General features: G+C 41.7%; 1 protein-coding gene and 1 pseudogene across 1 annotated transcript; both read left to right on the forward strand.

Moving 5' to 3' along the window:
- The first annotated feature begins 5,672 nt into the window (after positions 1 to 5,672).
- LOC130406542 (E3 ubiquitin-protein ligase TRIM39-like) lies at positions 5,673 to 9,174 on the forward strand (annotated as a pseudogene).
- Positions 9,175 to 11,428: 2,254 nt separating this feature from the next.
- On the forward strand, positions 11,429 to 13,574 carry LOC130406541 (E3 ubiquitin-protein ligase TRIM7-like). The gene is made up of 2 exons (XM_056612185.1): positions 11,429 to 11,516; positions 11,624 to 13,574. Exon 2 carries the CDS (start codon positions 11,626 to 11,628, stop codon positions 13,249 to 13,251), a length of 1,626 nt encoding a protein of 541 aa, XP_056468160.1. The 5' UTR covers positions 11,429 to 11,516; positions 11,624 to 11,625; the 3' UTR covers positions 13,252 to 13,574.
- Positions 13,575 to 15,519: the final 1,945 nt, after the last annotated feature.

Below are 15,519 nucleotides of genomic sequence, written 5' to 3' on the forward strand. Positions count from 1 at the left end.
TGTGTAAGGCAGGACAGCAGTGACTTCTAGGTTTTGACATTAGGCTACAATGTCATAAAAGTGAACTCATTGATATCAAATTCCTCATTGTCCATCCCCACTCTGCTTTGTTTGGCGCACCCCTGCTCTGAAGCAGAGCCCTGCACGTAGCTCCAGCCGCCACCAGCCAGGTACCACCGGTTCACCTATTAATGCAGATGATTTAAAACCTCAACTTGAGACGGGTGGCATTTAGATAAGCTATTTAGAAAATACCCTACATCAAAGTTGTACCTCCTGACTTATTAAAATTCCTTTTTTTGCCCTTTACTTAACACTGTCATTGAATAGGATTTATTTGATTAATTTCAACAAAGGAAGCCAAAAATAAAATAAAATAACCACTAGAACAATGGAGAACAATAAGAGCAGTTGTCTTAGGCCTATTTGAAATAGATTGAAGTAATAGCTAGTGTAGGCCTACAATAAGTAAAACGTGATAATGTTCAATTCTAGAACTTGAAGATATTAATATCTTCATGACATAGCCCAGGAGGGTGAGCAGATGATCATCATAGGACCCAGGACTGGAGGCTGCTCCCCCCCCCTCCCCACCCACCAATACACCTCCATCAGAGACCTTGTTTGGACTGTGTTCGGCTTGAGAGAGAGTCACTTGTGTGCACTGTGTGTCAGAGTTTAGTGTCCCTTGGCTCGCCGTGTGAGGTCAGACAGATGCTAACACACGTCTGTGTGGGAGCTTTACCGCTTCTTTAACTACCACCTCACCAGGAACTCAAACAATAACGAGAAGGGTCTGCGTTGAAATGTACCAAGAAAATTCCAACAATGAATTTATAGCTCTGGTTGTTGGGAGTATTTCTCTAAATCATATAATCATAACAAGATCTGCACCTTAATTTCGTTGTGTAAATACTTTGTATTTAACCCAATGACAAATAAAGATTCTATTCTATTCTATTCTATATACATTTCACAATCAGTCCATTCTTCATGCGTTGACCTTTCAGAAGGACATCCTGATGTTATCTTCAGGTCCCTGTGAATCGCTCTGGTCCCAGAAGAGCGTGGGTGTGGAGGGCAGGGGGGCGACCACCAACAGACCGCTGGCTCCGTAATGTTATTATGCCATGTCATTTTGACAGCAGAAGTGCGAGTCCCTGCTTCTTTTAACGAGTCTTGGTTTGGTTTCATTTCCCCGTGGGGTGGATTCAATAGGAGTGATCTGACTTCTCATTTCTCTCTTCTGCTTCTCATTTTCTTACAAGCTAAATCAAAAAACCAGATCAATAATTCTCACAATATACAATATATCTTTTCATATTTGTTATACTTTATCTTGCATAGATATTTTTAGATAGATTTGAAACATGTGCACGATGATAACAAATACGCTCATAAAATCCCTGCATACGTATTCAATAAGCATTTTCTCTTGCTTATATAAAAAACACTCCCTCCCACAGAGTTGAACATTGCAAGCAGAATTCTCATGAAAGCCTTGTTCTATAATGTCAACATCAGATATGTGCATTTTTTTTTGTGATTTCTTCTGTGGGAATTTGGAATCTTCCCAGCATCGTACTGGAAAATCTCCTCAACCATTTATAATATATATTCTTTAGCCCTTTATATTAGTGTTCTTGTTAGTGTAATGGTCAATGGAGGTCTAGTGTTACACACATTTACGTTACAGAACAGTCTGTAATAACGTTATTTTTTATTTCCAACATTAACAACCATTTGTAAAGTGTTCCATAATACACATTATGTACATAAAGGGTTGTAGAAAACCCCTTTCTCTTGATCCACCTCTCATCTAATATTTGATGGACATATTTTATTTATTTTTGCAAACAATTGGACACATACCCACACCCACACCCACACACACACACACACACACACACACACACACACACACACACACACACACACACACACACACACACACACACCTCAGTAACACCAGATGAGGGACATGCTCCTGCTCTATTCTTGTATTTGACACTTTTTAAAATGTATTTTATAGATATGTCATAGGTATGCTGATTACTTTATATGGATGAATTTATGTGATACAGTGCAGTTATATTCCAGCTAGATACCATGGGGACTGCCAAATCATTCTTAAACCGTTGTGCTCACCTTTCTTTTGAAACAAATCAGTTAGTCGTCTTCCCTCAGCGTGTTTCTTTTCCACCATTCCTTCTTTGTTACCCCGATTGTAAATTAGTGCGCCATTATTAGCAGTCACTCGACAAGCAATTAGCTGCGTTACTGTTTAGGGATATACTGGGGATAATTGTAACATATACGCAAGGATGCTGACGCAGCTTTGTTGTCCCAAGAGCAAATAAGCAAAACAAACCAAATGGGTAAAGAAGGCCTGTTTATTTATAACAAATGTTCAAATATCATCCAAAGGACTTCAAACCATTGAGGAATAAACATAAACCCTGATGGGGGAAATAAGTGGGGTGACCCAGTGACAAGTCTGGTTTAGATCTGAGTTTAAACAGTCTAGTTTGGGTTTAAGATTACGGTTGGTTCAATGTTTAAAATGGGAAATTTGAGGTTAATTTTAGGCACCGTTTATGTAGTTTGGGTGTTGGGTTACGTTTAGGGAAACGATTTTAAGCATTTAAGAGAATTTTAGGTATTGGGTTGCGTTTAGGGAAAAGATTTAAGGAATTTTAGAGAAGTTTCGGTCTTGAGTTGAGGTAAACTATTTTAGGCATTTTAGAGAAGTTTGGGGATTGGGTTACGTTTAGGGAAACGACTTTAGCTATTATAGAGAAGTTTAGGTACTTGGTTGAGTTTAGCTGAACGTTTTTAGGCATTAGAGATGTTAGGTTTCATTTCCAAGTTCAGGTATAAGGTTAGCGGGTCAAGTTACTTTAGGCATTATTTTGTGGTTGAATGGAGGCATTAGGGATGGAAGGTCCGTGCTCAGGTGTGCTTCGAGCCTGGTTCCCTTTAGTCGCTCCCTTAAAAAGAGGGTTCCCAGCTGGGTGTTAGAAATACAATAGCAGGGATCACAGATATTGTGCACATAAAATTGACAAATCCAAACATTCATCTGAACATACTTCCTCCAAAACGTGGCGTGACATAATGTAGTATATTTTAAAAGTTAGCTGTTAAAGTTTCATCAATATGGTGTTTAGAAGGCAGAGTTGGAGCACTGCATGGTTATTTGGTTTATGTTAGGTGTAGATCGGTGTGCAGGTGTAGTCAGGGATATTCAGGGTGGATGGGGAATAGGAAACTGGTGTAGATCAACTCTGTTCAGTCATCGAAGTGAATTGATGCGGAAAAGTAAACATTTTGACAATCAAATGTGAAGGGCGTTCAAATACCAATAAATACAGTAACAGCCCCATCTGATGTCAAAGACAGGTCATTACATATAGTCATTTGGAATTTGATTGAATAGACGTACAGGTGAGGGCGGGCCGTACTATTAGGCAAACCAGGCATTTGCCTGGAGCCCCGGGCCCCAGTTTTTGGGGCCCCCAAATTTTTTTTTTTTTTTTTTTTTTTTTTTACCTTTATTTTTCCCGTTAAAACATTAAGAACAGTTTCTTATTTACAATATTGATCTGGTCAAGAGGGCCCCAATGCATATATTTTGTCCCCATATTTATTATTTTTATAAAAATCTCTTCACAATAGTAGCATCGGGATGTCTAATTATTACTCATGTTTTGACGATCTTTCCGTGTGCACCCCCCTTCAGTCTGCACTACATGGACTATTCCATGTTACGCGCATCACGCTCATCATGCGTATGCGGAAATTATGTCAAATTCGAAACAGTAAGCGGTAAGAGAGAGAGAGAGAGAAATCGAGTGAGACATAAATCGAGTGAAACATGAAGCGATACGAAAGCGGGTCACATAAAAAGAAAGACCAAAGGCAGGACTTTCTTTCAAAGCTGCCAAAGCTATCCAGCTGTTTTACAGCCACCGCAGTGGCAGCGGGACCGTCGGCGGATCAAGAGCAGCCGTCAACGTCGTTTGCTGTCACGTTACTGCTCCTTTCATTCCAAGTGGCTCTGGCTCAGCCAGCAGCGATGCTAATGACGTGTGTCAACAAACTGACGGAGATGATGCACAACTGGTAGTGAATATTTCTCACTCTCCTTCTTCCACTTTGGTTATTGAAATTTATGACAATAACGATAACAATGACTGCGAGACACATATTCCTGTGGATGACCCAGCACTCTGGCCCAAGCTGCTGTGTCTTGGGCAGGTGCACACATATTCTTGTAGATGACCCAGCACTCTGGCCCAAGGGCCGCAGATTCACAAAAGCATACTATTACATAGTAATGAAAAATGCTGTGTAGCTCACAGCAGATAGCTGCTGTGAGCTACTGGAAACCCTCAGGTAAATGAGGACTTATGGTTAACAGTCAGTGTAATGTGTCAACATAACTAATCTTATTGTTTTGTATGTTATTCTCAATTTGTAAATAGATAATTAACATTTGCATGAAAGAAGGATAGTGACTTTTGTTCATCCCTTGTATGGAGTATCTCATTCTGCGATATAAGGTACTGAGACCGGTAGATGCAGGGGCCCCCAAATGACTGTTCGCCTGGAGCCCCCAAAGGGCTAAGTTCGCCACTGTGAGACAGAACAAGCAAAGCATAAATCATTACAGCAACAACAAAATACTTAAAGTGCTGGATTACCAGGTTTCTGAAAATGTAAGATATTTTGAAGTCAGCTGAGATGTTCCCAGAAAAGACTGGTCTTCAGACCGTTTATGAAGAGTGGCAGGCCTACGTCTCGAACGCAGCCATTACTCCAATAGTATCCAGCTGCATCCCCGGAGAACAATAACCTGGCGCGACATAACACTCAGGCGGGACGAGTGGTTGGACGGAAGTTACCCAGGCTGGACAGAAGTACTGTGGTTGGATGGAAGGTACCTCAGAATTATAAAAAAAAAAAATTGACAAATAAACCTATTTATCGCTTAAATTAACAAAAATAAATATATATATTTCGAAATGAAGTCACCATTTTTATAGCTTAAGAAAAGTTTTTTTAAAAAATGTTAACATAATAAAACAATATTATGACATGTCAGTAACCATTCTTATAGCTTATTTTTTTTAAAACGTTACTTAGACAAATAAACAAATTTAGTGTGTAGACAATTATTTAATGGAATTTAGTGTATTATTTACTCATTGAATAATTGACAGACACTTTTCTGCCCCTGTGGCTGCAGGGGCAGTTCTGCACCTATAGGACAGCTCCACTAGATCCTTACAGTTATCTAAATGGTGTGGCTGCTGTAGTATCACATTGGTGATTACGGATGACACTAAATAAACCACAGCACGGCTTTAACATTGAATTTTCCTCATTATATTAATAATTATTATGATCAGGTTAACTCTCACTGACTTCTATGAACGAAGTGCAGCTTATTTTTTCAAAAAGGGTGGGGTATTATTATATTCGAATTTAGCGAAAAGTAAATAAACTCCGGCACGGCTTTAACATGAATATTATATTACTCAATAGGCTATATTAAGCATATTGAAAGTCTCACTTACTTCCATGGTTGATCTTTGGTTTCTGTTAGCGGTGTGTAATAAAAGTTTTTTTTTTTTGTCACGTCCGTCACACTTCCGTCGCGCCTGGGTTGTTCACGCCAGCGTGTTGTTCTCCGTGGATGCAGTATTGCAGTTTGACTCTACTCCATAGATGCTCCATAGCCTTGAAAACTTTTATTTCGGAAGAAGGGAAGGTTTACGCATAGACAAGTTAGAGCTTCTGAACCTCCGATCTACTTTGAAGGCGGCATAGAACCACCGAGGTGGAAGCAGTTCTCTCTTTCAGGCGTAAAAGAACATTCTCCGTCAGACAGAAACCACAACAAAGTAAGTCAAACAGCACAACTTTAAGAGAAGTTAAAACTGCGGTCAAGTGAGCCGCCATTCGTTCATCGGCGGTTAAGCCAGCCGTCACACAAAATCTTCGTGCGTCTTTACTCTAAAAACAGCCTTTGTGTGGTATCTCGCAACGTTTTCAAAATAAAACCCTTCACCTACGTGTGTAGATATCTAGAACACTAGCTGTTACGGCGGCGTCTAGAACGTCGGCACTTGCGGCCATCTTGCCAGTCAGCTGCAGTGCTCACCCATTGTGTTGGTAGTGGTAGGCCTACATGTACTTTTTTAATAACCATAACTTGCTTAATTTTCAACCGGTTTACCAACGGTTTGGTTTATTACAGACGTTATTAACGTGGTTTTAATATTCTATTAATTATATTATATATATATATATATATAATAATAGATTATTATTTTTTTGAACTTATGAGAAATTCGTGTTGTACGTTTTTCAAATGACATTTTCTCTAAATCTATACAGTAAAATCAAATGGTTCCTTGTGTAAAACCGTTAGTATTTTCATATCAGTCAATGCCTGAAGTGAAATGTGAAAATGTCATTTGAAAAACGTCCACATGCATATTCTCGCCTTTGCAAATTGCATTATGTCAGCACTTTGAAGTGCCCTATAGACCGAATTTCACATGAGTTCAGGCACTGACTGACCTGACCATGCTAACTGTTGTACTGACTACTTGTACACAAGGAACCATGTGATTTTACTGTATAGATTTAGAGAAAATGTCATTTGAAAAACGTACACATGCATATTCTCGCCTTTGCAAATTGCATTATGTCAGCATTTTGAAGTGGGCTATAGACCGAATTATACATAAGTTCAGGCACTGACTGATATGACCATATTAACCGGTGTGCTGACTACTTGTACACAAGGAACCATTTGATTTTACTGTATAGATTTTGAGAAAATATTATTTAAAAAACTCCCATATGCATATTCTGCTGGCCAATGGAGTCGAACGTCCGCACTGGCGGCCATCTTGCCAGTCAGCTGCTCACCCATAACACTGTGTTGGTAGTGGTACATGTACTTTTTTTTGTCTTGTTATAAACGAAAAAATAAAATTGAATAATCTTCTAAAATAGGTACACTATTATAACCACGTTAATAACGTTTGTAAGAAACCAAACCGTTTGTAAACCGTCTGAAAATGTAGCAAGTTATGGTTATTTAAAAAGTACACGTACCAGTACCAACACAATGTTATTGGTGAGCAGCTGTCTGGCAAGATGGCCGCAAGTGCGGACGTTGTAGACGCCGCCGTAAGACAGCTAGTGTTCTATATATCTACACACGTAGGTGAAGGTTTTTTATTTTGAAAGCGTTGCGAGATACCACACAAAGGCTGTTTAGATTAAAGGCACACAAAGATTTTGTGTGACGGCTGTCTTAACCGCGGATGAACGAATGGCGGCTCACTTGACCGCAGTAAGTTAAAACCACTTTTTCCGTTATGCGACTAAAAGAATAATGGACTTGCTCAATGCATAAACCTTGTCGTCTGTGTTTAGGAATGGCCTCTGCTAACTCTTCCTGGTCTGAGGAGAACTTTTCATGTTGCATCTGCCTGGATGTGCTCAGCAGCCCAGTTACCACACCATGTGGGCACAACTTCTGTAGAACCTGTATTACAAGGCACTGGGATGAACAAGACCGGTACAAATGTCCTGTTTGCAACAAGCTTTTTGACACAAGACCTGATTTACGGATCAATATCCTCTTATCGGAGATGGTTGAACGGTTTGGAACATCCGTAAGAGTAAAAGAGCAGCCTTGTGTTGAACAAGGAGAAGTTCCCTGTGACGTCTGTACTGGGACCCAGCTGAAGGCTGTGAAGTCCTGCCTAGTGTGCCTTATGTCTTTTTGCCAAACCCACCTGGAGCCACATCAGAGAGTCTCAGTCCTGAAGAAACATCGGCTGGTCGAGCCTATGGACCGTCTAGAAGACAGGTTGTGTAAGAAACACGACCGACTTCTGGAGCTCTTCTGCAAGAATGAACAAGCGTATGTGTGTCAGTTCTGCAGAGAGACGGACCACAAGTTCCATCCTGTTGTACCTCTAAAGGAGGAATATGACGTGAAGACGGCCCAACTGGGGAAGATAGAGGCTGAAGTTCAGCAGATGATCCAGGAGAGAAAAATAAAGGTTGAGGAGATCAGAGAAACAGTTACTTGCAGCAAAGCAGACGCAGACCGAGAGATAGCTGATGGTGAGCAGATCCTCACTACTCTGATGCGCTGTATTAAGAAGTGCCAGGATGATCTCAACCGAATGGTTAAAAAGAGACTGAAATCCACTGAGAAACAAGCTGAGGACCTCATCACAGAGCTGGAGCAGGAGATAGAAGATCTGACCAATAGAAGCTCAGATGTGAAGCAGCTCTCGCACACTAAAGACCACCTCCACTTCCTCCAGGCTTTCAGAACTCTCAAGAATCCTCCACACACCAGGGACTGGACGACGGTGGAGGTCCGTCCTCCGTTATACGTAGGGACCTTCATGAGATCCCTGGATCAGTTGGAGCAGAATCTGAGCAGGAAGATGAAGAAGCTGCATGATGAACTGAAGAGGGTCCAGCAGTATGAAGTAGATGTGATTCTGGATCCTGATACAGCTCATCCCCTTCTCATCCTGTCTGAGGATGGGAAACATGTACATCTTGGAACTGTGGCGGAGGATCCAGGAGACAACCCTAAGAAATTTACACAGTATATATTTGTCCTCACAAGGCAGAGTTTCACCTCAGGGCGATTTTACTTTGAGGTCCAGGTTAAAGACAAGATTCATTGGTTTTTAGGAGTGGCCAGAGAGTCCATCAACAGAATAGATGAGACCAATTGGACCCCTGAGACGGGTTACTGGACTATTGGCTACGGCAAGGATGGGTTGTTATTTCATAATAACCCTTGTGTCGTTCTCCGTCTGAGAGCTGAGCTCAAGAAGGTGGGGGTGTTTGTTGATTATGACCAGGGTCTGGTCTCCTTCTATGATGTGGAAGCCAGGGTTCATCTCTACTCTGCAACTGGCTGCACCTTTAGTGAGCCTCTCTACCCAATCCTCAACCCGGGTCTCTTTAATTGTGAAGGTATAAACTCTGCCCCCCCTGATCATCTCACCTGTCAATCAAACAGACTAGGACATTTGTTTGATAATAAAATAATGAAGCAACTAATGTTACCTGAATTAGAATCTCTACTATGTGAGATCTGAGAGAACTGTATTTATATCATATTGTTGGAGAATTTCATTAAGCAACTAACAAAACAAACATAATGTAACCTATGATAAATTATAAAATGGTTCAATGTCTGTTTTCTCATGGATGTTTTTTAAGTTTATTGATATCAAATGGTTAAAGGTTGCAGTCAAGTAGCATTTTGAAAGTATGAAATGTGCATTTTAGTTAAATAATCGATATATTTTCGCTAAACAATTTTTGTAGTTTATTTTTCCGAATAATGTATGACAACACAATCAAATATTTGTACACTTTTTAGATTTGAATAAAAATGGAAATAAAGTAGAAAGGGGAAATTTTCTGTGAAATAGGTCAATTTTCACATGCGTTCATTATGTATTCAGTAGAATAGCTACATTCTCAGTACAGTATACTATGTAATCAGTGGAATAGATACAATCTCAGTATAATATTGTGGGAGTGTGTTCTGCTGATGTCTAATTTTAGGCAGCCTCGCCTTGTGTGTGTGTGTGTGTGTGTGTGTGTGTGTGTGTGTGTGTGTGTGTGTGTGTGTGTGTGTGTGTGTGTGTGTGTGTGTGTGTGTGTGTGTGTGTGTGTGTGTGTGTGTGTGTGTGTGTGTGTCGCCAGGGGGTAGTCTAGTTCTTCAAATAATGCAAACTTTACAAAATAAATTCCAGAAAAAGTCGGCGGCGTACTCACATTCACTCCCTCCACTGGTTTATTACAGTCTTTAAAACACAAATATATAGAGATAACTTTACATTTGGTCTAGATTGGTGTGCAGGTGTAGCGAGGGATCCTCAGGGTGGATGGGGAATAGGAAACTGGTGTAGATCAACTCTCGTTCTGTGAAGTGAAATGATGCGAAAAGTAAACATTTTGATCATCAAATGTGAATGGCGTTCAAATACCAATAATTACACTATCAGCCCCATCTGATTTCAAAGACGGGTCTTTACATTTAGTCGTTTGGAATTTGATTTAATAGACAGGTGAGACCGAACACGCAAAGCATAAATCTTACAGCAACAACAAAATAGTAAAAGTGCTGGATTACCAGGTTTCGAAAAATGTATGATATTTTTTAATTCAGCTGAGATGTTCCCAGAAAAAACGGGTCTTTTATAAAGAGTGGCAGGCCTACGTCACGAACGCAGCACATGAAACACTTGGAGAATAAAAGCTCTCCAATAATAACGTGTCGTTTCTATTTATCCTTTGAGTTGCACACGATAGGATAATTGTGGGCATGTGAAAATGTGATTCTGTCGTTTCGGGCTTGAGCCCTCCTGTGCTGCGCTCTCACAACATGGTGAAGAGGACTGTATCCCTCTGTGATCGGTGGCTGCTGGGAACCTCATTTAACCGTGAACCAGTGAGCCGTTCAGCTCTACGATGACCCACTGGTCTCTAGCCTGCTCGGGTGTGCGCGTGCTCATCGGGGAGAGTTTCTATAGCGTAGCGCCCATAAACAGCTCTTTGCTCTCTGTCTGTTACTGTTGAAAATAAGATCGGGGTTAGATAGTATTGCATATTCTCGAAGAAAGTTGTCCAATCCCGGGTTGCTTTGAACTCACTTCATTTATTATAAAGTCGTCGGCATGTTTCGGCATGGTAAGTGAAGCTATACGGAGGGAATTCTAGGAATCGTGTAGAACACGTGTGAGAGATAATAACTCTGGCTAGTACTATGGGCCACGGGCAGAGGCCCGTGACCCTTCGCGGGTGTCGCTGAAAATCTCTGGCCACTATTCACCCCTTGTCCTCAGGTAGAGACCGCCAAGTGGGCGTGGCCGGGGTGCCGTAATGGCTTCGGCTTCTTCGTATATATAAAAGTGCTGCTATCTGTGGCTGGAGCAGCCTCCAATAAGGTCTTGCTCCCCTTGTGGCTATGTATAGTATTTACGGCTTATATATTTGGTCCTGCTTCATTTTGGTCTATGTGTGGGTAGCTTAGATTCTTAAAATACGTAACAATAGAAACTATTCGGGGAAGTCCGGGAAACCCTGGTTGATCAACGCCAGTCAATCACGGCTGGAGACGGAAATCCCGCTAAATCCCCCCAATGTTTCTCGTTTTGCATTGGCTCTCCTTTAACTCCAGAAAGAAGAGAACACACATCAACGCATTTGAAGAGTCCAACACAGTGCATGGATTTATTTGGTGAAGCAATGTGCCGTAGGGGAGGAGCTAGAAGTTAGGGGAGGAGCCAGGCGTTTGGGGAGGAGAGGAGAGGACGTCATGTTGTGGTAACGAAACCGAAGGTGCATATAAACCAAAGCCACCGAAGTGGAAGCAGTTCCCTGTTTCAGGCGAAAAGAAAACGTATTTTGGAAGAAATAGTCTGCAAGACAGAAGCTATAGCGAGGTGAGTAAAACAGCACCACTTTGAGAGAAGATAAAAACACTTTTCCCATTTTGAAATTAAAAAATAATGCAATTGCTCAATACATAAACCTTGCCGTCTGTGCCTAGGAATGGCCTCTGCTAACACTTCCTGGTCTGAGGGGGACTTTTCATGTTCCATCTGTCTGGATGTGTTCAGCCGTCCAGTTACCACACCATGTGGACACAACTTTTGCAGAACCTGTATTACAAAGTTCTGGGATGACAAAGTCAAGTACAAATGTCCTGTTTGCAACAAGATTTTCGACATGAGACCTGATTTACAGGTCAATACCCTCTTATCAGAGCTGGCTGCTCCGTTTAGAACGTCCGTACAAGTAAAAGAGCAGCCTTGTGTTGAACCAGGAGAAGTTCCCTGTGACGTCTGTACTGGGACCCAGCTGAAGGCTGTGAAGTCCTGCCTAGTATGTTTTATCTCTTACTGCCAAACCCACCTGGAGCCACATCAGAGAGTCCCACGCCTGAAGAAACACCGTCTGGTCGAGCCTATGGACCGTCTGGAAGACAGGGTGTGTAAGAAACACGACCGACTTCTGGAGCTCTTCTGCAAGACTGAACAGGTGTCTGTATGTCAGTTCTGCACAGAGACAGACCACAAGTCCCATCCTGTTGTACCTCTAAAGGAGGAATATGAAGTGAAGATGGCCCAGCTGGGGAAGATAGAGGCTGAAGTTCAGCAGATGATCCAGGAGAGACAAAATAATATTCAGGAGATTAAAGACACAGTTAAACACAGCAAAGCAGACGCAGACCGAGAGATAGCCGATGGTGTGCAGGTCCTCACTACTCTGATGCGCTGCATTGAAAAGTGCCAGGATGATCTCAACCGAATGGTTAAAAAGAGACTGAAATCCACTGAGAAACAAGCTGAAGACCTCATCAAAGAGCTGGAGCAGGAAATAGAAGATCTGACCAATAGAAGCTCAGAGGTGAAGCAGCTCTCACACACTAAAGACCACCTCCACTTCCTCCAGGCCTTCAGATCCCTGAAGGATCCTCCACACACCAGGGACTGGACGACGGTGGAGGTCCGTCCTCCGTCATACGTAGGGACCTTCATGAGATCCCTGGATCAGCTGGAGGAGACACTGAACATGGAGATGAAGAAGCTGCGTGATGCTGAACTGAAGAGGGTCCAGCAGTATGAAGTAGATGTGACTCTGGATCCTGATACAGCTCAACCCCGTCTCATCCTGTCTAAGGATGGGAAACAAGTATATGATGGAGGTGTGGTGAAGAATCTCCCAGACAACCCTAAGAGATTTACAAGGTTTATATATGTCCTCACGAGGCAGAGTTTCTCCTCAGGGCGATTTTACTTTGAGGTCCAGGTTAAAGACAAGAGTGGATGGTGGTTAGGAGTGGCCAGAGAGTCCATCAACAGAATAGGTGAGACCATGTGGACCCCTGAGACGGGTTACTGGATTCTTCAATACGGCAAGGATGGGTTGGTATTTAGAGATAACCCTTCAGTCTGTCTCCCTCTGAGTGCTGAGCTCCAGAAGGTGGGGGTGTTTGTTGATTATGATCAGGGTCTGGTCTCCTTCTATGATGTGGAAGCCAGGGTTCATCTCTACTCTGCAACTGGCTGCACCTTTAGTGAGCCTCTCTATCCAATCCTCTGCCCAAGTCGCTTTAAATATGAAGGTATAAACTCTGCCCCACTGATCATCACACCTGTCAATCAAACAGACTAGGACCTTTGTTTGATAATAAAATAATCAAGCAACTAATGTTACCTGAATTAGAATCTCTACTATGTGAGAACTGAGGGAACTGTATCATACTGTTGGAGAATTTCATCAAGCAACTAACATAAAACAAACATAATGTAACCTATATTATGAATTATAAAATGACTGTGGTTCAATGTCTGTTTTCTCCTGGATTTTTTTTAAGTTTTATAATATCAAATGGTTAAAGGTTGCATTCAAGTAACATGTTGAAAATGTTAAAGTTGCATTTTTATCAATACATTTTTTAACAAAGCAATTTTTGTAGTTTATTTTTCCGAATAAAGTATAACAACACAATCATGTGTTTGTACTCTTTTCTGATTTGAATGAAATTTAAAGGAAAAAGAAAGGGGACATTTTCTGTGAAATATGTAAATTTCGCATGCATTCACATGCAAAATCACATGCACGGATTACATATGTATTCAGTAGAATAACTACATTCTCATAGTTATTCAGTGGAATAGGTACAATCTCAGTATAATATTGTGGGGGTGTGTTCTGCTGCAGCCTCACCTGGCCAAGCCAGACTGATTGGACTCTGGGGCTGTGTGTGCGTGTGCGTGTGTGCGTGTGCGTGTTTGTGTGTCTGCGTGTGACCCACTTTTGCCGCCAGGGGGTATTATAGTTCTTCAAACAATGCAAACTTTACAAAAGAAAATCCCAGATAAAGCTGGAGGCGTACTCCCAATCACTCCCTCGACTGGTTTATTTCAGTCTTTATAACATAAATATAGAGATATATAACTACATTTTTCTACATAAATGTTTTGAATTGTCGTGTATTTATAAAAAAATCAGCATGGAAGAGGCGTCGCGTGGCTCGCCGCTCACGCAGGGCGGGGTTCGTGGGCGTTTTCCTCGTGCTCTGCCTGGACGTGGGCGCCGTCATGAGTCCCCCGTGGGTGACGGCGGATGACCAGTACTACCGGTCCCTGAGCGAGGCCTGATAGAAGCCAGCGAGCAACAACAACTGGCAGTGCATTGGGCCATAAGGATTGCATTAGCCCTATTGGGCAGAATGTGTTAAAGGAAAAACGTCTGGATTTTTCGTCCGACCAAGTCCCAATCATTGATAAGTCCTGCGAGAGTTGAATAGAACAGTGAAAATTTGAGTGAGAGTTGAAGAGAGGAGATTTTGTTGTCTTGGACTTTTGAAAGCATTGTGTTTTCTGGCAGATTTTGCTGAAAGAGAGTTGAGATTGTATGACAATAGGACAATATCCTATCCAACAATGACACTTCAGGGCTAAACTATTCGGTGACTGAGACTTTGTTAAACACAATAGAGAACCGATGGGATAAAGCGAAAAAAGAAAGAAGTATTATTTCTTGGTAGGGACCGCTTCCATAATGATATCTGAGCGAAGGTGAGGAAATTCAATAGCTGCTTTCAGACTTACGTGTACGTTTTGATATTCTCCTGATATTCTCCTGATGGGCCATAAGTCTGTATAACATGTCCTGACATTTGTACCCTGAAACTTTCTCCGGAGGAAATTTAATAGAGAAAGACGTGTTTGTAGTGTTTAACTTATCTACAAACTCATGAAACCTTATATGGTGTTGTCCACTGTGTGGAGAAGAAACCTTTCATAACTGTTGTTAGCTTGAAACCTGTCATCAGAAAAAGCATAGACTCAAATCATTTACATCAATAATCACCTTTTAAGAGGAAATAGTGCATGCATCATATGAGCCAAACATTGTCATAGCTGCCATCTCGTAGCGGCCTTTTCCCCCCCAGCACCGGTGTTGGTAAACAAATGGCGATCACTCTGTCAAGTCTTGAGCACAGCTAATGGTCTGCCCTTTGACTGCAATCTGGAGAAATACGGCATTATTCCATTTTAATTAAGTCAGTACTGCCATGATGTGGCAGGAGAGAGCAGGAGTCATGTGTTTACCAGCTGCCCTGCCTATCGAGGAGTACGCTGTAGTTCTTTTAATCATATTTTATAAGTGGCATTCACTCTTTACTTCTTGTCCACCTCAGAAGTGGGCCCCCATGGTGCTCTCCAAGAAGCCCAACAACACCCACCACACTCACCAAGGACCTGTCCTCCACCCGCTCCACCATTTCCACACAAAGGGCCCTTTGATTGTTTTCATCAAGTCCTTATTTGGGAGGCTTTATTTTCAAAGGTTTACTGCTATACAATTGTTAATGGTTGCAGTAGAGCACGGTTTGAGGATTAATGTGTATATCATATTTATCTAAACATTACT

This window comes from Gadus chalcogrammus, chromosome 16 (genome assembly GCF_026213295.1).
Source record: "Gadus chalcogrammus isolate NIFS_2021 chromosome 16, NIFS_Gcha_1.0, whole genome shotgun sequence".
NCBI lineage: Eukaryota > Metazoa > Chordata > Actinopteri > Gadiformes > Gadidae > Gadus > Gadus chalcogrammus.